Consider the following 25,158-nt stretch of genomic DNA (forward strand, 5'->3'; position numbering starts at 1 on the left):
ATAATTGCCAAGTATCTCTTTTCTAGTTATAGACAGTTATTCATTCCTTCCCCGTTCCCCAAGGATCAAGGGATTTATAATTACTCATTCCTCCCTATCAGACAACATTAATGCTCAGTTAAGTCAGTTCTGTTTATCTGGAGTGATAATTATTCCAATACCATAGCCATTTAATAAAGCATAGGACAACTGACACATATAGAAACAGTTAAAATGGGAGAGAAAAGGGCTTAGAGTTTTCTAAATAGGCTGATGTGGATGTGCCAAGAAGTCATCAAACAATCTTGAATTTTTAAAAAGAAATGCACATAAGATAGAAACAATGGTGAGGAATAGATAACAAAGGCAAAAATAAAAATGTAGCATGTGTCAAAAGGACTAAATCTAAGAATCAGCCCAGACTGGAAAAATGATGTATTAGGGGAAAGAAGAGGATCCAAACAGATATAGAACTACTGCTAAGGATAATCCGGATGAAGAGAACGCACATCATATGAAAGGCAGAACTACTCATCTCTTTTTTCCTTCTGTTTTCTCTGCCAAGAAGACTACTTTTTGGAAAGGAACTTATAAGCTAAGATAATTAATGAGATACTTAGAGAGAATCTAGGTGCTCTTGATGAATTCAGTCACTAGGCCCAGGTGAACAAATCCCAGGACACTAAAAGGATTGGCAGATGGGATTGCTGGGCCCCTGTCCATGATCAGTAAGAGTAAATACACTGATTTTTAAAAACTGAATAGACTCAGACTACTTACAACTCCTTGTAAAATTCTAGATCTTATTGTTAAAGAAAGTTAGTGAATATCTGGAAAAAGGAAATAGTGATCACAAAAAGTTAGCTGGCTTCACTGAAAATAGGTCATACCAAATGGACCTCATTTGCTTTGTTGACAGGATTAGTAGGTACCTAGGTGAGAGGAATGTTGTAGTTGCACAATACCTAGACTATACCAGAATCTTTAATGCTATTATTGTGAATGACACGGTTTGATATGAGCCATTGGATGAGTGACTGCAGTCAAAGAATAATCATATGACTCAGTGTTTGCTTGTAAAGAACTCTGGTAGGTTGGAAGGCTCTGGAAGGCTCTTCCATTTAACATTTAGAGCAACATATAAAACATTGATGAGATGGTTATCAAATTCTCAGATTAGACAAACCTGAGATTAGCTAACATACTGGATAGTAAGTATGTAAAAGGACCTCGCAGGCTAGACCACATGGTTGAATCTAATAAGGTCAAAGATAATTAGGATAAATGTAAAGCCCTACATTCAGTTTCAAAAATGGAACTTCACAAATACATAATGGGAGACGTGATTAGATAGCAATTTTTAAAAATCTGTGGTTTCAGTGTGCTGTGTATTCAAATGAGTCAGCAATAAAATAAGGCAATGAAAAAGGTATTATAACATCTAATGGCTTTGAGAGCCATGGTAATAAAACCAGGATCTTGATAGTCTTGCCAGACTCTGCCCTGGTCTTACTACATCTAGAGCTTTATGTTTAGTTCTAGATGCTAAATTTGAGGAAGGACATCAATTAAACTAGAAAGTTTCCAAAGGAAGGAGACCAGTATTGTGAAGACCTTGTATAGCATACCTAGGAAGATTTGGTTGGTTCAAGAAACTGGCACTGTTTTCATGAAGAAGCAAAGTCTTGGAAGCATCATGATAGTTATCTTGAAGTATTTTAAGCAGAGAGGACAAGCATTTATTTAGCACCTACTATATACCCTTCACTGTGCTAAGTGCTTTATAAATATTATCTCATTTGATCCTCATTATGACCTTGTTAGGTAGGTGTTATTATTATTTCAATTTGATAGTTGAGGAAACTGAGGATAGAAAGAGGTTCAGTGACTTTCCCAGGGTCACACAGCCAGAAAGTTATGGAGTTTGGATTTGAACTCAGCTCTTCCTGCTTCTAGGCCCAGTGCTCTATCCATTGTGTTACCTAGTTGCTTCAAGGATTATCATGAGGAAAAGGTTTTTATCAGAGGGAAGGTCCTACATTAAATGGGTAGAAGTTGTTCAGGAGTGGACTTACGGTCGCCCTAAGAGAAAACTTCCTAATAATTATTGCTGTCCCCAAAGAGAAAAAGCTCTCTTTTAAAAAGTCAGAGAATATCAGTTGCATTTTTAAAAATGCCTTTCTTTTAGAAAGCTAAATCTATTTCACACCAGTGACTTTTGTTGTAATATTCCTACATGAAAAAATATATTTTCACAGTGCCTCATACGTAGTAGGCTTAAAAAAATCAAATTGGAGTTTGAAAAAATAAGGAGAATGAGCTTTATATAGAGAAGTGATTTTTTTTTTAAACTCGAGTTAGTCAGTTTCTAGCTAGTTTAGAATTGGAATTTATTTCCTTTCGTTCCTGGGACACTACGTCAAGAAAATGCTAGAGATGACAAAATTCTTTGACAGTTTTTTTTCAGGTTAATCAATGGATATTTATTGAAGTGCTACTATAAATAACATTATATTCTGTGGAAAGTAAAAAGGAGTATAATATGGCATCTTTGCATTAAACAAAACCTAGTTGAAAATGGAAAACATGTAGCTTAACAGATGACTAGCAGTTTTGTCAGAGATTTAAAACATTCTATGTTCATCTATAATTATCAAGCCAAATATGTAGCACAGACAACAATACTGGAAGTATGACCAATCAGGAGTCATAATGGATCTTCAAAGAGGGCTTTCTAGCAAGATTTGGACTTCAACTGAACCTCAAAGGTTAGGTAGAAATTAAACAGAAGAAGATGATGGCATTTTAGGTCAGGAAAACTATGAACAAAGACCCAAGTTTAGAAATACAAGGGGTAGTGATTATTCAAGTTTGACTGAAACAAAAGACTGATGCTGGAATAAAAGAGTAAAAAAGATTGGAAAGGTAATTGAGGAAGGATTGTGAAAAGCCTTGAATGCAGGAATGTTTGGACCGTATTTTAGAAGCATTGGATAGCAATTAAATATTTGTTAACATGGGTGTAAAATGTATAGAAATACAGACTCATCGTTCAACTTTCCAACCCTAACATGGAGCTGCTAAGTTATTATTGGATAGAAAAAGAGTTTGGAAGTAGAATCCTTAAATATTAAAACTCTAATTCTTACAATTCTCTGTGAAATCTTCTGACATAGGTCATGTTTTTGATCTAAAATGAGAAATGGCCTTAAATTATTTACGTTCGTATTTGTGCTATTTTTCACTACTCTTCACATTTTTAATGCTTTATTTTCTGTTGTGTTTAGCATCCCCAGCAATGGAGAAACTATTCTGTAATATAACATAATGTTTCGAACTCTGTAACAGTTGTTATAAATTTTCTGTTTTTTACATGGGGCTTTTCAAACCTCTTAGAAACACATTTTCATTGTAACTCTGGTTCAGTGGTTGCCTTCATCAGTGACTTGTTGTATGAGCTTTGATTATGTAGTAAATGATTTCCAAAGGGTCACATCTCTTGTTTGTCTGCATGTCAATATCTTGACCTATTTTTCCATTTTCTTCACTGGCTCAATGTAGTCTAATGACTATAGAATATGAGAACAGTTCCCAGGAAAACAGCATTTCACTGTTACTAATACACATTCCATAAAACACATCTATATAGTCAATATAATATATATGTATACCCACAGATGCATACATCCTCATGGATTATGAGAACTTTTTTTTGCTTAACATATAGTTCTTTCTTAGAATAAGCCAAGCATTTATAACATCATTTATTTTATTCCTTTCAACTTAACAAGCATTTAGTAAAGGGCACGGACACAGAGGAGGCACTTAGTAAGTGCTTATTCCCATTTATTAAATACCTGCAATGTGCCAAACACTGTGTTAGTTGCTGGAGACAGGGATAAAGACTGAATATGAGATTTTCTTGATCTAGGGATCTTCCAGATGAGCAAATTCCCTCTTCCAGTTCAGGTGAGCAGAGTCTCTCAAAGTTTTCCTGGAGTACAGAGAGGTTAAGTACCTATCCTCACAGAACCTTCAAGTATCAGAGGTGGGGCATGAACCCAGGTCTTCTTGGCTCTGGAATGAGTCCGTTCTCATTTTGAGTCTCTATCTCACATACTATGTCATGCAAACTGTAGGACCTAAGGGTAAAAATACAAATATGAGAATTTTTGACCAAGAAGCTTACATTCTGCTGGGAGTGTGGTGTGGCAGAAAGAATACAGCATGTACAGAGACATTTGAATTTGACATATACAAAATGAATGCAAAGTGACTTGGGGGAAAGGTTACTAAATGTCTTTTTTATAACAGGTGGCAGGGGAGTAGAGATCGTACAGGAGTTGGAAGTTCTAAAAGGCACTTTCTACCTCACATAATGACGATAGCAGTTGTAGGAACATACATAGAAACAGTGCCTAGTTCAAGGTGAATTACAGACCAATATGTTTACATTTAAGTTGCACTGTCATGGATTTCCCTTTACAGACATGAAATAAACATTTTCTGGCTATTCCTTTCCAAAGACATCACCCCTCACGAGAGGCAGATGATAAAACTCAGTTACAAAATAATTACCAACCACTGATTTTGGATTGTTTACTTTTTTGTGGGAGTCTGTTGCAATCACTAAGTTTATTTTTTCTCCATACTATTCATGCTGGAATGAATTGTAGGGGAACATCACTCTAAATGTCATTCTCTCCCACTCACTCCTCCTTACCATTCTCCCCACAGCTCGTAAGAAGATGTGGCTAAACCACTATCTTTAGAGAATTTTATCACAGTTTGAACTTTGCAATAAAGAACACTGCTTTAGAGCATTATAATGCTTGTATTCCTTTGCATACATGCCCATCTAGTTTAAAGGAGCTCAATGGAAAACTTCAGACATTTCTGCAGACCAGGTTTCTATATATTGAGCCAATATCCTCTGCAATGGAAATACTATTAAAAGATTAAAATTCAGTTTAAAATATATCTATATATCTTCTGGGCCTCCCAAATCCTATTGGCAGGTACTGATTACTGAATAATAAGCAAGAGAGGATTAGCTACATCTGCATTAACTCTGTAGAGAATGCTAACAATGACACCGATTCTGTTTACCCACCTCTAGCAGTTGAACAGAGAACATGTGTTAGTAACAGAATATGAACAACAAGATTTATGCTGGTAAATAGATGCATGTCCCCATAGAAATTAGATAGCAAAGCAGAGAGAAAAAATCCTAATATGAATATCCTGCTTGTTACTTACAACAAGTTAGGCTTAATAGATGTGTTTTCATTGACCTTCCTTACAGGATTAGAGCTTTGCCAGAAGGATGACTTGAATTTTAGATGTGTTCATCCATGTCATCAAAGATTCATGTCATCAACCCGAGATAGAACTAGCAAACAGAGACACTGAAAACATAAGGGAAATTCTCCACTTCTAAAGATGAGAAAACAGTAATAGAGTTAACATCCTTTTTATGCCTGAATTTCATTGCAGTATTTCAATGGCTAGAATTTAAAATTTGGCCTTGTAAGCCAAATAGCATCTTTGTGAACTGTGTGCCAAAGCATCGGTTCCTCCCTGCATGTAAATCAGATACTTTTGGCAGCTGTGTTAACCCTTTGGAAGGTACTGTGGAAGTACTCTAACAGTAAATTACTAAGATGAAGCCTGAGAGCCTGACAGAGAGACTTACTGAAACTTCCAGGGGTTTCTGACTAACAATCACTGAATAAGATATCCTGAATAAGAAATTAGTACATTTTGAATAAAGTAACAGTAGGAAGCCAGGATGAGAGGATAGTTATGATTATTGTTGAAGTATAGGGTTTTTAAAAAAAATGGCCAACCCATAGTTTTCCATAAATGAGCTAATATTTAAATGTTTTTTTTTTATTCAAATAACACTAGAATAAAAAAATGCCTTTTGACCTCCGTATTTGAAAGAAATTTTAGGCAGGAGTTATATTCTAGCTCATAAAATCTTAGAGCAGGAAGGAATTTTGGAGGTCCAGCCTCATTTTTAGATGAGGAAACAGACCCAGAATAGTTTAGTGATTCTCTGAAGGGTCTGTAAGTAATTAGAGGCAGGACGACTGGTGGGGCTGGAAACTAGGTCTCCTGATTCCTGGTCCAGAGTTCTTTCAACTATGCCATGCATTTATCAATTATCCACAATTGTGATGGTTGTAGAGAGATGGGGGCATGGAATGGTCTACAAAATGTTAGAGTTTTCATCTTTTGCATGTTAGACCAGCTTGGAATTGAATGAATTTAGTATCAAATTGTGGAATGGGGGCAGTTTTCTGCAACAATAATAAATTACAACAAATACTATAGTAATCTGCATTTAGTGCTTTATGGTTACTAAAACCTTGTACATGCAGAATCTCGTTTGAATCTCATGACAAACCTAGTAGGTACACTGATAAGGAAGATATATTATTATTAATATTATTTTTATTTCACTAATGAGAAAACCATGGCTTGGCAAGGTGAAATGACTTAGCCACTGTTCCATGACTTTTAAACGTTAGTGCTCAGACTCAGTTACAGAATGACAGTTGAAAGGGCTTCATGTGCCATGCGATACAATTCATTATTGATGCACTTTGAGCTTCTTGAGAGCACGGATTTTTTTAAGTTTTCCTTTCTTTGTATCTCTAGTACTTAGCATAGTGCCTGACATATAGTAGATGCTTACTAAATGTTTGTTGACTTCAGAGAAAAAAAAAACAAACAAACAACTCTATCTTCATCTTCAACAACTGGTCAGCCAACCCTTGGGGAATTCCAGTGAGGGAATACTACCTCCTGAGAAAGCCTATTTTATTTTTAGACAGTACTAACTCTTGAGAATTTTTTTCCCCTTTAATTTCAAGCTTTGATTTGCATCCACAAGTTATATATATCACTACTAGTTCTTACCCCCTCTGCCAGCCTTTTCATTATATGTACAGTGTTGCTTCTGTGTTATAGATTAATTTTTTTCAAAACTGAAATTGAACAAGTTTCAGCAGTCTTTTTGATTTTGGTAAGACATGGCTCTTATTGGCAACACTCATTAACATTACCTGTCACACTCAGGTCAAATTTAATTTTGGTCCTATTTATGTTACAGGAGGTGGAATGAAATTTCAGTTAACTATTATCTTCAATTATTTGCCTGTGTTTAGGACTATGTGATAAGTGACAAAGAATAGCCTAATATCATCTCTGTCCTGAAGGGCACTCATTGGAGAGACAAAAATTACAAATATGAAACAATTAGGAAACAGTCAACAAGCATTTATTAAGCACGTACTCTATGCCAGGCAAAACAAGTTATAATCAAGAGAAAAATCATGTTTTATCACTGTCCTTCCAGTTTTCCCTGCTTGACATGTTAGTTCGTCTTTACTTTCCCCCTTTTCTTTATATCTTACAGACTATGTTAACAATGCTCATTCCTTTAGAAAATTCTCTCAGATTCATCTCTCATTTTCTGTTCTCAAAACCTATTTGATATAATAAATAAGCTTGTTATCAGTCCACCACCAAGGCCACAGCACCTCATCCTACAAGAACTTTCAGAACTGTTACTTTTACCAGTCTGTCTACCCTTTCAAGTCTCAAATATAATTTTTATCAAACATTGACTCCTCATTGTCTTCTGAATTAAGCTAACATTTTTCTCCATGGTGTTATTGTTGTTGTTTTATATTTTGGCTTGGCTTTATTTTCTTTTGAGACTGGGTCTCTCTATCTCACCAAAACTGGAAAGAGCCACTTATGGATGATCCCAGTGTTATTGGTTAGAAAGCAGCAATCGGTTCTGTTTTTCTGCATTGGTGTTGGGGTTGGTTGATGCTTCCTGAGGCAATCTGGTAGTCCTCCAATTCAGACCAACCACAGGTGTCTCAAATTCAAGTAATCCACAAATTTTGGGCTCACCTAGTTCCAGGAATTACAGGCCTGCATGATTATGAAAGGCTTCCTTCCCTGAATTTCAAAAGCATTTCATGTTTTAGTTTAACATTACATTTCTGCCTGTTTTTTACCACTACCACCTAACACAAATTATCTGCTCTGATCAGGTTTTTTCTCTTACTGTTCCACCTACACACCTATATGGCCTACTTATGCTTTTTTTTTTTCTCCACCCTTGCCTATGGCATTTTTCTTTGATCCTCAATGCCTTCCTTTATTATCTCATCCATTTGTAATTCTCTACATCCTTCAAAGTCCATCTCAAATTAGGTTAACTACTCAAACCCTTCCTGATATCTCCTTCTGAATTTCTTTTATACTGTAATAATTATCATACTTTTTAATGAGTGATTTTTCTCAAATTATCTCATATTGGAATCCTCTGTGGGAGTCTAAGCCCCTTGGGCACAATGACAATGTTTAATAATTGTTTTTTTTTTTTTTCCACAAGCCCCTCTAGTGCCTAAAGCCATGCCAGTGTTGATGGACACATGGAAGATGCTTTGAGGCAATTATGAGATCCAAAGACATTTCTCCCACTAAATTGCAGCTGTTCTTTTACTTATGGGTTTGACTGGGTTGAATTTCACCCTGCCAAGAGGTTCTATCAGGGTCCTAGTCCAAGTAGTAAGTCATTCCTATCTCACTATCACAACAAAAGTACTTCAGGATCCTTTACACTTCCAGGATTGTGAATTGCCAATATCTGATTTAGATTCTATGTTTTCTTTTTAATCAGTTTTCCCAGTTTTTATCTTTAAATTTTCTGTATGCAATTGCTACTTAGTTTTCTTCTGCTGCAAACATATGCTGCTAATTGTCAATGCAATCTCAGATAATAGCCTGGATCTTAGTCCCCCCACTATGTCCAGAGGGTCACAGAGACTCTTGAATGTTCTCTGAAGGCATGCAGGTGCACTCAGCAATGGTTGCAAATGTTTGAGGCACCTTGGAGCATCCAGCTGCTGCTGGATTCTCTCAAATAGTATGTAGACCAGTAGGTTCTAGCATCTGAATGAACTCATGCTAATGTATCAGAGGAAAATTTTACGGTGCAGGTGCATTCTTCAGGACTGCCTTTTCAAAAATGCCCATGTTTTCCCAACTTGACCATGTTTTAAGAAATTACTCACACGATACACACATCTGAGATGAATATGTGAGAAGACAGACAATTGACAATTGGGACAAATGACACTCTAAGAGTTTAACTCCCAACTACAGTCTTAGACATTTACTAGTTTTTTTTTCTTATGTAAATCATTTGAACATTGATCAGTATATGGTTATTAATAATGAAGTAGAAGAAGAATCAAATGTTAGGATTCATGATAATAATTACTAACTGTGACAGAACAATAGGCTATTATTGGAGAGGCATTGTATGAGATGAACTGCTTGTAATGGCTTCCATTTTCCCCCCACACATTCCAGAAAAGAGTCAAAAACAAACTGCTGCATCTGTAATTCACCTACTTAATTAGTTAACCAACTGTTGGTCCCCATGCACAGCTGAGAATCATGGGTAATACAATGCAATATATGAAAGATTATTCAGCTGAAATAAAGTGATTAATTCTTCCTATGTCACATTTTCCCTCACCCATTCTTCTTCTCGCTTGCCCTAGGGTTAAACCTAGCTTATTAAAAATAATTTTAAAACCTACTCAGGTGAATGCTGAATATGTGAATGGTGGGGGATGGAAGAAAAGGGCTGCATAGATGAAGCATAGGACACAATATACTCTGATATTAATAACCCTCTCTCTTTTTCTGAGTTCTAAAGTATATTTAATACATGTAGTCCTTTAAGCAGTGTTAACAGATGAGGATATTGAAAGTGAAATATATTTTCCTTTTCTTTTGTAGCTAGGCAGAGGAAAACCTAAAGCCATATTAGGTTTAGTGTACTTAATAATTTTAATATCACAGTCATAGATGGAAAGGATGAATATAGACATATAGATTATTATGTTGCAGGAAGCCATTGTCCATTCCTCTCATCATTGGTGTGGAATATATGAATTAATAATCAACACCAGTAGAGGAAGACCTATTTTTCCTGAGGAGGCATGCTTCCAGGACATTTGTAACCATATGTCCATAGGAGTGGATCTCAATGTATTGGAAGTCTTTTGGGATTTCTTTCCAGCTCTAATTTTTAGTTTTTCCATTTTATCTGTGCTTATACACTAGCTCAGGTTCATAGAACATGCAGTCTGTTCTGCTATTACCCCTGAACTCCAGCCTCAGAGGCCTTGACTTTTGATGGTTTTCTGTCAGGGGGAGCACCTGAGATGGGGCACTTAGTTATAGCATTCATCTCCTGAACACTGGCGCTGGCCATAAATAGAGACAGGTGACTGCTTCCTACTTTCTCAGACAGCTAATTAGGTGCTATGGAAGCTTATGTTGGTGAAGGAAGGGGAATTGGAAATAAAAAAGAAAAACGAGAACAAATAAAAAATGGACTTCCATTTTTAGAGTTTTCTACTTGGGAACAACACCGAGTTTTCAGATCCTGCTAGAAACAGCACCGGCTCTGCTAAGAAAAGAGCACTCTTTCTATTTAAAGCTATTCACAAAGCAGAAATAAAACTATTTTGTTGACAGCCATGAAGTGGAGAAAATTCCCTCTCGAATTGGGTACTGCCTTAGCCACCGAGAAGCAGAATGCCCCCATTCATGTCCTGTTTTATTTTTATTTTCAAATTTCCATGACAGAGATTTATATCTTCATAAGAAGACAATTAATTCTGTTCTGCAGAGGCAGATAGCATATGTATATGTGAAGTTCTTATGCTCGAAGCATATGCATGGTTGCTGATTTACAAATATGTGGGCTCCCAGGGCATTAGAAACTAAGGGAACGCAATCATTTTATGTTCCTCAACGATTCCTGTTGGTGGTTAAAAATGAGTTGCCTAGCATCCATCTCTGGAAGGAGTTGCACAGGGGCACTATGACATGGAAGAGAAGTCTAAACCTCCAATTTGTTTCTTTTAAGTAAACTGTCTGCCTCGGAGCTAAGAAGAAAGTACATTGAGGCAACAGTGTACTAGTACTGAAATAGGAAGACAGGGGCACAGTAACACTGCATGGCAGAGTTCTGCAATACTTTCCCCAAACTGGGAGGATACTAGAGTTCTGGTAGACAACGCCCCCAGAAAAAAACCTCCCACACTTTTCCAAAACACATATAGCCCAATGACTTAATCTTTGTAATACCTCCTGTGCTCTGAATTTTAGGCATTTACCTATAGGTTTGGGGAAATTTTCATCTATTAAAGAAAAAGATATCCAATGCATAATAAAACAGAAACATTGCACTATGGAAATCTTATGTTTATCAAATTTATGGAAATCTTACTGCACTTTGAAACAATGGCATCATAGACTCTTGGAGGGGGAAATCAATTGATCAATGAGCATTTGTTAAGTGCCTGTTACATGGCAAGCACTGTACTCAGAGCTGGAGACAAAAGATGATGATGATGATGATGATGATCTAGATAGCACAGATGGTCCTCTCTGAGAACGAAGGACAAATAAAAACAACAGATGGCACAGTGGATAGAGCAGTGGGCCTAGTGTCAGAAAGACCTGAGTTCAAATTCAACCTCAAACATTTGCTAGTTTTGTGACCCTAGGCAAGCCACTTCATGTCTGTGTGCCTCAGATTCCTTTTCTATAAAATGGGGATGATAATAATAGCATCTACCTCCAAGGACTTCGTGAGACTCAAATTAAATAGTAGTTTTAAAGCTCTTAGCACAGTTCCTGGCACATAGTAAGTGCTGTATAAATGTTACTTATGATGATGATGATGATGATGATAAAGAACCTTAAAGTTTACTATGCACTTTATACAGACCGTCTGATCTGATTCTCATCCTATGAAATGATTATTGTCTATTATTAGCCAGTATTATTTCCATTTTAAAGATGAAGCTGAAGTCTCAAGGTTTAGTGATTGCACAGGGTCACATAGATTTTAAAGGTCTAATGCAGTATTAGAACTCAGGTCTTTCTGAAATCAATTATATTGATTGATTCCACCTAGCTGCCAATAAATGAAATAGTTTCTACTCATAAAAGTCTTAGAAGTCATCTGGTCTAATCCCTGCCAATGATAATAATACTCTTGGCACATGGTTATCTCTCTTTGGCTTAAAAATGGGCAGTGACAGGAGTTTCACCTGCTGCCTTAAGCAGCCCTTTCTATTTTTGATGGATGGAATTGATAATAATTTTGTTTTTTTTTACTCTTTTTTGGAGCTGAAACCTACCTCCCCATAACTCCATCTTTGGGTGGATGCTCTCTTGCTATGCTCTTTAAAAAATACAGCTTTTCAAGTACTCAAATGCTAAGCCATTATTCCATTCCCTGATGTGAATTGCCATATAGCACGATTTTCCAGTATCCTAATTCTCCTGGCTTCACTCTTTGGGTCATAATCTACATTGTCAATACATCTTTTGAAATATGTTGATGAAAACTACATAGGACATTCCGGAAATATTCTGCTCAGGGGCAGAGCACAGAGGGACTCATCACCATCATTCTGGTAGCCTTTTGCAAAATTGTCAAAATTATCTGATACCATGGCAGCCAATTTGCTTAAAGTTTTACTTGCATGTGATTTTCTTTGTGTAAATGTGGCATAAAATTCTTTTCCAGTGACTTATTTCTTTTGAAGATACTTTTTAGCATTAAAAAAGAAATATGAAGATAACAATTCTTTGATGCATACTGATAATCCTCATACCAGAGGGAAAATCAAAGGCTAACTGAAGTTAAAAAAGAAAAAAAAAGCAGTCCATTTTGTATTGCTGAGTCTGGCTGTAAGAGTGTCTCAGATAAACAAGGCAACATGAATATGCAAATTTCCAACAGGTCTATTTAATAATAACTTGTGAAGAGAACTAGTGCTTTGGTTCCCCTTATTTCTAAATCAAGTGAATTCCATCTAAACTTCTGATCAAATGTAGTACAGTTGTGAGCCAACTAAATATATGTATCATATAATCCAATACCTAAAAGTTTAGAGTAAAAGTTAATGCTTTCTCAACTCACCCTTTGAAACTTGACCCTTTTCATTCATGGCATTGTCCAATAAAGGAATTATCTTTATATCAAAAACATCATTTCAAATAAATTAACAGAAAATCTAATATATTGTCAGTTGTGCTGCTATAATAATACAACGAAATTCTATTTTATAAAAAAAATCATGAACTTTGTCCAAGGTACCATAGATTCCAGTCCCTATCCTCAAGTAGTTTACCTTGTTCTGCTTCACTGAGGCGTCATTGATGTGAATTTTTGCAGATTGATTCAGTGTTTTTATCTACATGTAGAACTAGGTTTTTTTAAAAAAGTTTTTCTAAAGTTAATACAGAATTCATATTAACATTTATATAATTTAAAATTTATAAAAATGGAAAGAATTCACTTACATTACATGTTTTCTATTAGAGATATGCTAGACCTGATGGATTCCAATTTGAAGAAACTATTTTTGGACTTTTAAAGATACGTGTCTAAAGAAAAAATAATAGTAGAAATGTTATAATTAGTATTCAATGTCAAAATTAAATAACATGGAGCTACCACATCATACATATAGAATAAATCTCAATGTCATAAAATAGCCAACAAGATTTTATGAGGTTAACTATTTTTTCAATATTCAACAAACATTTTAGGGTCTAGTCTTTCTGGAACATGGACACACATCTGTAAATACATTTGATTTGTGGAATAGGTAGGAGCAAAGTACATGTCCTCATTTACCATATAATGAGCCAACTTCTATGGGAAGCAGGCATAGTTTTTTTTTTTTTCATAAAAGTAAAGTTTTGGGGATTCCACTAATTCCACAATAAAGCCTATCAGAATAGACTTTTAAAAAATGCATTAGGTACTGAAGGCATTATGGAAATTTTTCATTTCAGTAATATGGAAAGATTGTTTTGTTTTTAAATCATTTGTTTGGTAAGTGGGGAGGGGGCCACACTTGTTCAAAGGCCTTCCTGATTAGAGTTTTGACTTGCTCTACATTAAGGCATAATGCTTCTTAATTATCAGTCAGTTATATTCATTCCTTATATGTATATGATGCTTTGGAGTTCATAAGATATCTTCACTTAGGTTATCTCTTTGGATCCTCACAAAAACTATGTGAAATAAATAGGGGTAAGTATGGTTGACCCTGTTTTACAGATGAGAAACTGAAGCTCAGAAAATCTAAGTTATATAGATATTTAGTGGCAGGGATGGGTCACAAATCCAGGCCTTCTGAATCAGTCTGTTGTACCTTAGCTGTGTTTAAATCTCCCAAAAGAGACTAACAACTTCTAATCTTTATCTATTCAACTAAAGAATAGATTAGGAATAAAATACCACATCATCAGAATCCACAAATGCTTCCCCTTTTATTCAGCCCTGGCTTGTTGTTAGAGTTAAACCATAGTATAAATATATTTCTTTGGGATCTGGTCATAGACTAAAGTGGCCATTCCCCATCTGAACATTAGGTAGTTTTAGCACTCTGAACTCTTGGATATGGAGAAGGAGTATCCTTCATGCTGTTCCTCCCAGATAGAATTTCCCTTTGTGTTGTTGTTGTTTTTAATGAATGACTACAAAAGGGGAATATCTCTGTTTTTGTGTTTTCCCCCACTATGGGGAACGTGACCTTGCCCCTTAGGTAGGGCTGTCCGGCATCCCAGCAGTTGAATAGCAGCATGATCTCCATCCTGCTCAATTAATAATGTCTTTCTCCTTATGCACACCCTCATTCAAAGTTATTATTCTGCTGGATAAGCATGCACCAAAGCATGAATCAAACAGTCAAATTTGTGACTGAATGATTGGCACATAGTATAGGTGCTTAACAAATAAATGTTTGGTAAATGAAATCCAATTGAAGGCTATTTGGACTCTGTCATATACATGTCAGACAAGCTCCCCATGTCTCAGGGAAGAAGACACTGATTTGTTAATGATATCTGATTCCAAGATAAAGCCAATTTTGCATCAAATTTATTTGTCTATAATTTCTTCTCCCCTGCTTTTCTTAATATTTGCTTTTATAAATTCCCAATCTAGGCAAGTACAGATTTTCCACAGAGCTTATGTTCTTTTTCTTTTTAAAGCTGATCATTTAGCAACCTATTTTAAAATTTGTTCTCCCAAAGGTGTCTAAAGAAGTTTTGATCATCTACCTGCAAAGCTCCAGAGACTGAGGAAAGTCTCTATGCTATTCCTATTTATTATACAAAAATGCATTGTTATATTTTTAACAGGAGGCAGAAATCCTAGAGATAACAAACACCAGTGTAATAACTTGCCATAGAACCTTTTGTTCAAGCGTGTATGTATAATATGTATGTGTGTAGGCATATGTGTAACAAGCATATAAACTTTTGCAAATTTTATCTTTCTGTGTATCCATTTATTTATGGTTACCTTTACACCATTTCTCCTTTTTTTCCATAAATACTAATCTGACCCTTAGTAGTGATAGTTCACTTTCATTTATGGTCTCTACTACTAGTACAAAAATACCTCTTCGATTTACTTTTCTGTCTGTGAACTGAAGCAGTCCAAATTACAGTCTAATGGTGAGGTAAGTTGCTTATAATGTATTATAATCAACTTAGATTTTTTTTTACCATGACCACATTATTCTCTTTTTTGCCTCTGTTATTTTTTCTTTATTTTTTTCTTCCATTTTATTCATAATTAATTCAGCCAGTATCAGGCAGGCTACCTAACAAAATGAAGGATTAGTCAAGATTGGAATATAAAATTGTATTATTCAATTTCAAGGAGTGCATAGGTATTGAAAAACTAAGAAATCCAAGCTTTAAACTTGCAAACGTATTGCTAGGCACAATAGATAGTGACTTTTTTCATTGTTGTTGTTTTTTTGTCTGCACGATTGTGGTAGGTAAATAGAACAGTAGATGTAGGACTGGATAAGATTGTAGATTTGTGGTTCTCAGGTCAACAAGGGTGAGGAGATACAGATTCATCGTGTTAAACCATATTAGTTTAACAACTCTGTTGTATGCTCTTTCCTTTCTTTTCTGCTAGACCTTAAAAAAGATAGAGAAAGTTCAGACTAGCATATCAGACTAGAAAACAAATGTGGTTATCACAGATATCAGCTGTGTAGGATGGCAATACCTTGGGCTAGACCCAAGGCCATAAAAACTTTTTGAGGGTATGATGAATTCTCAATATTTCTTTGTGTTTATGTATAACTTAGAACGTATCAATATATTTATTCAGATTAACTACAAACTAACTCTTAAAGTCTTTTGCATATGTATTTAACATATGTATATGTGTGTACACTCTAGCTCATTCGCTGAAAATAAAATTTAAAAATTGACCTAAATGAAAGTGAGACAATGTACCAAAATACTTTTTGCCATTTTAGAAGTGTGAATGTTTCATGCTATGAAATACGACATATTTTTCTATAATGTCAAGATACTCAGAAGCTTCCCTTTATAAAGGAAAGAACTTCGTGAAGTCAAATTTTAGAAGTCATTTTCTTATATCTGGAAATATAAATATTTATATTCCAAACCCAGATTTGGAATCTACCTTTGTAATACTTCTTTGTTTCCCCATTCTGCATGCCACTTATGGGTGAAAGATAAGCTTTTTATTTAGACAAAAGCTGGCTGTGGAAGCTAATAGGGATTTTCTCTGGTATGGGTCCCTTGATGGTATTACCTACCATCAATTAAACAGTAATTCTTAGGATTCTGAAATGTGCAGAAGATCTTAGTTCCCTTATGTTGACGTATATTTGCTTCATAAGGAACTTCAATTGACTTAGAAAGGATCAGTTCCATAGATTATAAGATTTAGGCCTGGAAGGGAACTTATAAATTTTAGTCCAACCTCTTCAATTTATAGATGATGAAACTGAGAGAGGTAAAGTGAGCTGGCACAGGTCACTTAGATAGCAGCATATCAGCTTTCCAAAACCAAGGTCCTCTAGCTCCCAAAACAATTATTCTTTCTGTGTGAAAGGAATAATTATTTTGGGCAATAGCACCAATTTAGACAACTTAGTGGGCCAAGGATACAGTTCAGAATATTGGGGTCAATGAAATTGCACAGGAGAGAGAGAGAGTTTCCTTCCTATTTTCTTGTTCAGCGTCTTTGAAACAGCAGTCATTAAAAAAAAGTTTTATTTAGATACTCCGTATGCCTATTGGCAAAACAGGGAAGCAACATTTCTTGCAGAAAGCATTATCATTTGAAACAGAATGTCATGATTTGTCATTCATTCTGAGCTCTATCTCTTGAGCAAATCCATTTTCACATACTTGCACTAAAAACAAAAAGCAGGAGTGAAGAAAACTGATTACATGATCCATACGCATGTCTAATAAAATACCAGTGTGCACTTTTTGACAAGCTTATTCATAATGCATTCTGAAAGAAAATTCCATTTCTCCATTCTCAGCAGGAAAAGTAGACTTTTTAAGAAAACCTTTTATTTTATGACTGTCACCCAAAATAACAATTACAAGCAAAGTAGAGGTAAAACATGAAAAACCAGCTTGAAGATTTTTATGAAAGTCTGAAAGTCAGTCATTGCCCTGTTATTTGATTTGAAAAATTAATCCACATAATGCCTTTGAGTTGCTTAAGTACTGTTCACCGTTTTCTAAGATGAGTTTTCCTGAACAAAGACTAACTGATTTCTGCAGCAGATTAGTTTACGGTGAAGCTTTCTCAATTCTGTTGAGAATGATTCTCCAGTGGCAGCCTTTCACTTCCACTGGGCTATGGGAATTCTTTAATATCTAGAGAATCATGTTAAATAAAACCATTGTCTCAGCCTGAAGGTTTATGCAAGCCTGCTGAAATGTTTTAATTATTGTTTTCTTTATTTTTTTAATTAAAAGACCAGAGGTCAAGCAAGCCCACTGAGATCTGATCACTGCCTCTATAGAAATTTAAAGGGATGTCTAATGATTGGACTTGTTGTTTTCTCATTTGTTTTGCAGAACAAGAAGAGTGTGTTAATTGTACAGATGAATGCCGAGTGCTTGGTCATTCTGACAGGTGTTGGATGCCACAGTTCCCTACAACCAATCAGGCTGAAAATGCAGATTACCGCACAAATCTCTTTGTACCCACAGTGGAAGCTAATGTTGAGACTGAGACTTATGAAACTGTGAATCCCACTGGGAAAAAGACTTTTTGTACATTTGGAAAAGACAAGAGAGAGCACACTATTCTCATTGCCAATGTTAAACCTTATTTAAAAGCCAAACGTGCCCTGAGCCCTCTTCTCCAAGAGGTCCCCTCAGCATCAAGCAGCCCAACCAAGACATGCATCGAGCCTTGCACCTCAACTAAAGGACCGATAGATGGTTGTGACGCCAAACCAGGAACTCTGGCAGAAGCAAGCAACCAGTACCTGTCGCCTAGTAAACAGTCAAGAGACACTGTGTTCATGGCCTCCGATCAGATGGCTAGGGTCTTTGCGGATGTGCATTCCCGAGTGAGTCGAGACTCCAATGAGATGGACTCTGTTCTTGAGCAGTTAGACCATTCCAACCGGGATCTAGGCAGAGAGTCAGTGGATGCAGAGGAAGTTGTGAGAGAAATTGATAAGCTTTTACAAGATTGCCGGGGAAGTGACCCTGTGGCTGTGAGAAAGTGAAAGAAAAAAAAAAAAAGCATTGGCATTTTCTTGCCTCTTCTGTTGATTTAGAAACAATCCCCCCTGGTTATTACAGTTTGACAGGGATGAAGGAAGACCAATGCTGCTTTAAGGCTTTTAGTGAACATCTGAAGTGCCCACAAGTATGTTCTTTTCACTGCTGTTTCTTTTTCACAGATAACACTGGTTTCATTTTGACCAAACTTACACTAGGACAGAGTCAAGTATGCTTAAAGAAGGACAGGAAAAAAAGAGAGAGGAGAAAAAGAGGGAGGGAGACACATCTTTTGACAATCTGTTAAGAACGTATAAGATGAGAGGAATGAAATCTTTCTGATCCTTGTAAGACTGTCCTCCATGGTTAATGCTGACTTTACTGTTTACCTATAACCCTGTGAAAAACAGGGTTGACAAATTTTGATGTGTGGTGGATTTCCAGCAGTCATCACAGGCCTCTACTGAAAGTCCTGAAAAGATTTTTGCAGTAGTCCAAGCTGCGCCAAACATTAACACACATTTGTGGTAAACGTTTCTGTATAAAGTTACCTGCCACACATGAATACACAAAGAACATTCCATATCATTAGTCAACAAAGCATATCCTGGTCATTCGTAATACACTTCCTGCCATATAAGAGTTAAGTGTAAAAATGATATAGTCCATTTTGTCCTGCACACACATTTACTATTTCACTTCATTAATGAAGAAAATTTTTAAAGGTTTAAATGCCTATTTAGCATTTTAGTGTCCAACAAACATATAAATAATGATCAATGTTTTAAACTTGAAATATAGTGAAGTTTTCAGAAAAAAATAGTTACCATTGGATGGTACTATACAAGAAAATTAACATTATTAACACTTTTTTATCCATTTGTGGACACTAAAATAGCTCAGGAAAGTGAAAATGTCCTAGACATACATGAATCACATGACCATTTAAATGTGCAAATGTAAGAAGATTCAATGTGTTTACATCAAATGACATATTTTTATTGATTTATTTCAGATTCAGTGCATATGAGCCAAATTGTTGAGTGTATAAGAGCTATATTGTGTATTTTATTAAATTAATATATAGTTGTGTTGCAAAAATATTTGGGCTTATATTGTAAATGGCAAGTGTTGCCTCGGTAGCTGTCGAACTCTATGAGTTTTGTTTTTTCCTGCTTCCTTTTCCCCGTGGAGTGTGGGAAGCAGTGCCTCAGAGCAAAGTCTCTTGTTTAATGTATGGTCTAGCAAGTACTACAGTACATAATCTGTTCAAAATGTGTTTGAGGGAGCTGATGGAGCTAACTGAAAAGGTCAGAAAATACATCCATCAGTCATGGTTATGTGCAAGTCCTTGTAGAAGCTTCTTATTGAAAATTCATGTTTAATAACAAAAATTACACTTGAACCAATACCTGGAACTTCTTGGGTTCTTTCTCCCCTCACAACAATACACTTAGCTTCTGTTTGTGTAGATATGATGCCCCTGATTGATTGTTCTGAGTATCTTAAGGACTTCAAGACTCAAGCTGCCATTCTGTCTCCAAAGCATGAGAGTGCTTTTGTGCATGTCTAGGTACCAGCACTGTCTATGCCCATGTTTTTTTCCTATGTGCTATCTCATATAATATTACAGGCTTTTAAAACAGATAGTATTCTTTCTGATTTGAAGAGCTCATTTGCTCTCTTTGTCAGAGTAGCATGAGAGTGACCAATTCTTCTCTATGTTTTCTTTCTATTTTCTGCTGTGGATTTTGGCAAACATCAAAGTACTTACAAATAAGAATGGGAAACCCTCCAATTTCAGATGGTCAAAAAATGAAATTAACCCATTCAGAGGAATCAGGAGATGAGAAAGTGCTTTGACTATTTTTTTCCCTTGAGTTTTTAAAATACCTGGCTTTTTACAATTTCATGACAGAATATCAGGATCATACCTTAAAAAATGTTGTGGAGTTAGATGAAAGCTATTTGTGCACTGGAACAGAGAAATACAATATTGTGAGAGTGGTGGAGAAATCCGTGCCTTCCTTTCTGGTCACCAAGCCAGTGTAGAAACAATATAAATGTATTGAAGTCCTTACATTAATTTTTTTAGTGATATGAATTCAGTTTTGCAATTTCAGACCTCACAAAGTTCTATTTAAGCTATTTCCATCAATTTCAGATGTGATTTTTGGACAGTACCTCATTGCAAAACTGTTTTCAGAGGGAAGAGTGATCAAATCTCATCAGCCTTACAATCTTACAAAGAATTGTCTTTGGTTCCTGGTAATAGCTTTTCCAAAGCACTGCTCTTGGTTTTTTATTATTCTGAAATATTTAAATTAGAAAAAAAGACAAAACAAACCAACAAAAAAAAAACAAGGGATCTTGTACATGTTGAACCTAGCTGCTCTCTGTATTTTGGACAATTTATGTATCTGAAATGTGTTGTCTCTGTTATACAATATTATTTTGCCAGGAGACTACAGGTTGATTTAGCTTGATAGCTGAAATTTGATGGAGAAGTGACTCTGCTATTTAATTCTACCAAGCACTGTCTCTCTTCTACTAGACACAGAGATCTACACAGAAAAAAAAAAAAAATCAAAGGTGGTTGTTTACATGAAATCAAGTGAGTGAATAGGGTTCATTTTTTTCAACACTCCTAACCCTGAATAACCAGCTACATCATTCATTGTATGTGTCTGAATATGTTCAAAACAAATGAACCGTGAAACATGAGATTTTAAGAATTGGTTGTGCCAATGTAAGAAGAATTTACCTTTAGGCTCTCTGTCACTAGTGATTTACTAGCTTTAGGTGTTTAACACATTATATGTATTTAGTAGTGATTATTTATTTACTTGACTGAGGTAATTCAGCACCCATGACTCTGAGCTTTCTAGCTGAGTTGAGGGAATCTTGCTTTTATTCATCTGGCCAGCAGCTACCTTTGTCATAGACCTCTGGTGCTTTGCTTCCCATGAAGCCATTTGAGATTGCCAACTTCACACTTTTGGAACAGCCTGTATCAGCAGGCAATGCATGATCAACCAGTGGAATTTGAAGGGGCCTCACATCATGTATAAAATAGGAAAAAAGCTCACATCCTCAAATTAACCCCTCCATACACACACACACATGCATACGTACATACATACATTAATTAGCTCATTTCTCAGCTGCTAAAAACCGCAATTTTCGAGGTCAAGCAGAATAAATGCATTTTGTAGAAACTTTTGAAAGATAATGTTCCAACAGTTGTTTATGGATAATAATATTGCCTACAATACTGTTATAAGGAAAGAGAATCAGTGTTATTTAGTTCTTTCTCAAAATAAATGCTAAAGGGGAATCCAACAATTTCAGAGAATACTTTCATAGCCTTGCTTTAGTGACTTCAGTGAACCTTATTGTAGATAGTATGTTAAGGTTGACTCACCACACCGTAAATTAACTGGATTCATGGTCAGAAAATTGACTTTATCTTGATACCCCCAATTAGCAGAGACCTTTTTAACTATGATGTGCCATTAGAGCCTGTAGATGGTGCCCATTTAGAAATGTGGCCATAAAAAAATCATGTGATGACTAGTAATGGAGCAGGATGCTTTATTAAAACCAGCTTTAAAACTGAATGTTGCTTAATGGAGTAGAAGTTGCTGAGGTCAACAAGTAGTCTGAGGTCTGGCATAATATACATGCACTCATTATTGTCTAATTACATTCTTTTTGACAACAGACAGCATTTATCAGAGCATTAATTCAGATGAGAGTTTTGGCTATCGAGATTTGTTGATTTGAAACATAATTGAATGAGACCTGATTCAAGTCTTGATTCCCCTGGCCCCATTCTTCCACAGGTTGGCAGTTCCCATCTATCAGCTTCATCATCCCCATAAAGTTCTGAGCTGCACCAAGGAATTGGTGAACAAGGACAACAAAAGCAGCATACATTGTATGGATTATCTCAACGCTATTGTCTAATGGCTGTGTTTAATGTGACCTATCTGGAAAATGAGGACTACGAATAAAAAGCAATTACTAATAGTTGTGTTTCCTCCTCTTGCATTCATTAACACCGGAAGCAATGTGTTAAACACTGCATACCACAGGGAGCTTGGTGGTAATTACTTTGGAAAAGCAACTTGTGGCAATGCAATTGTTACTGCTAGTTCTCTGCTCATCAAAAAAAAAAGGGCAAGACTCTGAATCTTCCTTTTTCATTGATTAGAGGTGGTGTTTCAGTGTTTTCTCAACAGTACAGTTTGGAATCAGCAGACTTAGGGGATCCAAAGTGCCATTCATACAGTGAGCATGGCACTAAAGGAATACAAAGTAATATAGATTTCACAACAGGTCAGCCCTCAAAGAAATTAACAAAAGAGCAAACTACTTTTTAGTGACATCAAGCCTGAGTGTTCAAATGATCAAATAACAGTCACACTCTTATGGTTGGGATTTTTAAAAAAGTGCTTCATTGTTCAGGCCAACCTAAAAGTAACTAATGTGGTTAAGAAAGTAATCAATAGATTTGGACATTGATTTTCAGAAAGACAGAGAAAAACAGATGAGGTTTCCTAACTATGAGATATTTAACATGTGACTATGCCTCTTCTGTAATATCCTGGTAAAAAAGTCTCTAAAAGAAAGTCATATTTTAAAGATAAAATATTTTCTAAGCCATATCATAGTCAAACAACTATGGCTGAGGTGTAATTAGCATTTAAAATATTTTTATAATAGGTCTACATTTTATAATAGACCTATGGCATGTCAGGTAAGACTTGATTTCATCTAACAGAAAAAGTTACATTAGTTAGTATTCACATAACTCATTTGAAATATTGTACTTGGAAATTTTAGAGCTGGAAGCAACCTTAGAGGTTATACATTCAAATCCCCTTATTTTACGGATGAGAAAAGTGTCACATAGAGAGGTCAAGTGATGTCCAAGATCATAAGAGTGAAACTAGAAAAAAATAAAACTTTTTCTGAATCAGGCAGTCCAATATGCTGTACTTTATAATATGCCGACTTCCTTAGGTGATTTTCTGATTTTGATTGCCATTTTGGTTTACTCAATTCTTTTAGATTCTACCTTTGCCTCAATCCACATTTTATATTCTCTTTTAACTTGTGTTACATAAGCAAACCTCCCTTCTACAATTCTACTACCAAAGTCATAGCAATATTAAAACTGACAATAATAAATGAGGAAGAGGAATTACATTTTTGAGAAAAATATTCTATTGTCTGAACTGTGTAATGCAGTACTTAATTCAAAGAAGTCAGAATCTGAGAACCAAGGAGGTCATTTTAGTATAGTCCTGCTAGAATGTTCCATAATCTATATGGCATTTATTTTTGTCTCTTGCTGTCACTAACTGCAAGTATAACAGAAATGATTTGGCTAGATCCCTTATATAAAGGAACAGCCCATTTCATAGCAAATCAGTCATTGATTTTATGTACTGATGAAGCTCTTAATTCAACCAACTCATGAATGGTTCTTTGCACATCAAGACCATCCAGTAGAGAGCCCATTGTTATGTTTAGAAAGTAGCCAATTAACCAGAGGTTCCTAGATCCTTACTCACTCAGAAATCCTATAGAGACTTACAGGACTACTATCCCAGGTTTATTCCCTGTCAACAAAATATGAAAGCCACCTAAAGCATATATTCTCACCCAAAGGCTGAATTTCCTTGACACTAACACAGAATATTCTTTGCAGGAGATGTGCAGCCTGAATTCTTAAAGGTCAGGATGGTATCAGCAGTTCACATAGAAATAGATCAGAAAGTTAATGAACCATCTTTAAACCTTTTAAGACACACTTTCCAGGATGCTTGTAGCAGACATCACAGAAGGAAAAATATCACCTTCTGTTCATTTTTTATGTCTACTGATAATTCCAGGTAATACTCATTTTATATTTAGTGATTAGATTCTGGCCTATCCAGGATTGGAAGATGCAGCTTCCTAAGCCTTCATATTTCAGTTAGCTTACAACAATAATTATTTTCCTCAAATTGCATGGCAAAATAAAAATGAATAGTGTTTTCTTAAAAAAGTGTGGAGATTGTTTTACATAACTGTCTTCAAGTTGCCACTTTTAATTTATGTCATATTAGCATCTATTTTCTGAAAATGGATATTCTTTTACAAATCAAGTAAACAGAAAATTGACACAAGAATTATGTAACATTCACTTCCCAAATAAGAAATGCTAACAACATGAAGGACTATTTTTGTACACTTATTTTGTTCTACTTTGTGGTCGCTAAAAATTCAGAAGACTTTTTTTAGGAACAAAGAATATTTTTAATATTCTATATATAAATATTATGGCTACTTTTAATTCCTTAAATGATTGGAGAAAACAGAATCTATTTTCTACACATCTTTTCAGCCTAGTCTCCATTTTCATCATTACTTGTGAAAACAAAATGTTTTCCTAGTGATATTTATATGAAGAATACACACACACACACACACACACACACACACATACATACATAGTCA

The 25,158-nt window shown here is 35.5% G+C and overlaps 1 protein-coding gene across 4 annotated transcripts in view; it reads left to right on the top strand.

Annotated features, from left to right (window-relative positions):
• PCDH17 (protocadherin 17) overlaps positions 1–22,680 on the top strand; it is a 116,028-nt gene extending 93,348 nt beyond the window's left edge. For all 4 annotated transcript variants that reach the window (XM_036755088.1, XM_036755089.1, XM_036755086.1 and 1 more), the window contains one exon: positions 17,992–22,680. In XM_036755088.1, coding sequence (XP_036610983.1) covers positions 17,992–18,653 — 662 coding nt within the window. In that variant the 3' untranslated portion in view covers positions 18,654–22,680. The remainder of the gene's footprint in view (positions 1–17,991) is intronic.
• The last annotated feature ends 2,478 nt before the right edge of the window (positions 22,681–25,158 follow it).

This window comes from Trichosurus vulpecula, chromosome 4 (genome assembly GCF_011100635.1).
Source record: "Trichosurus vulpecula isolate mTriVul1 chromosome 4, mTriVul1.pri, whole genome shotgun sequence".
Taxonomy (NCBI): Eukaryota; Metazoa; Chordata; class Mammalia; order Diprotodontia; family Phalangeridae; genus Trichosurus; species Trichosurus vulpecula.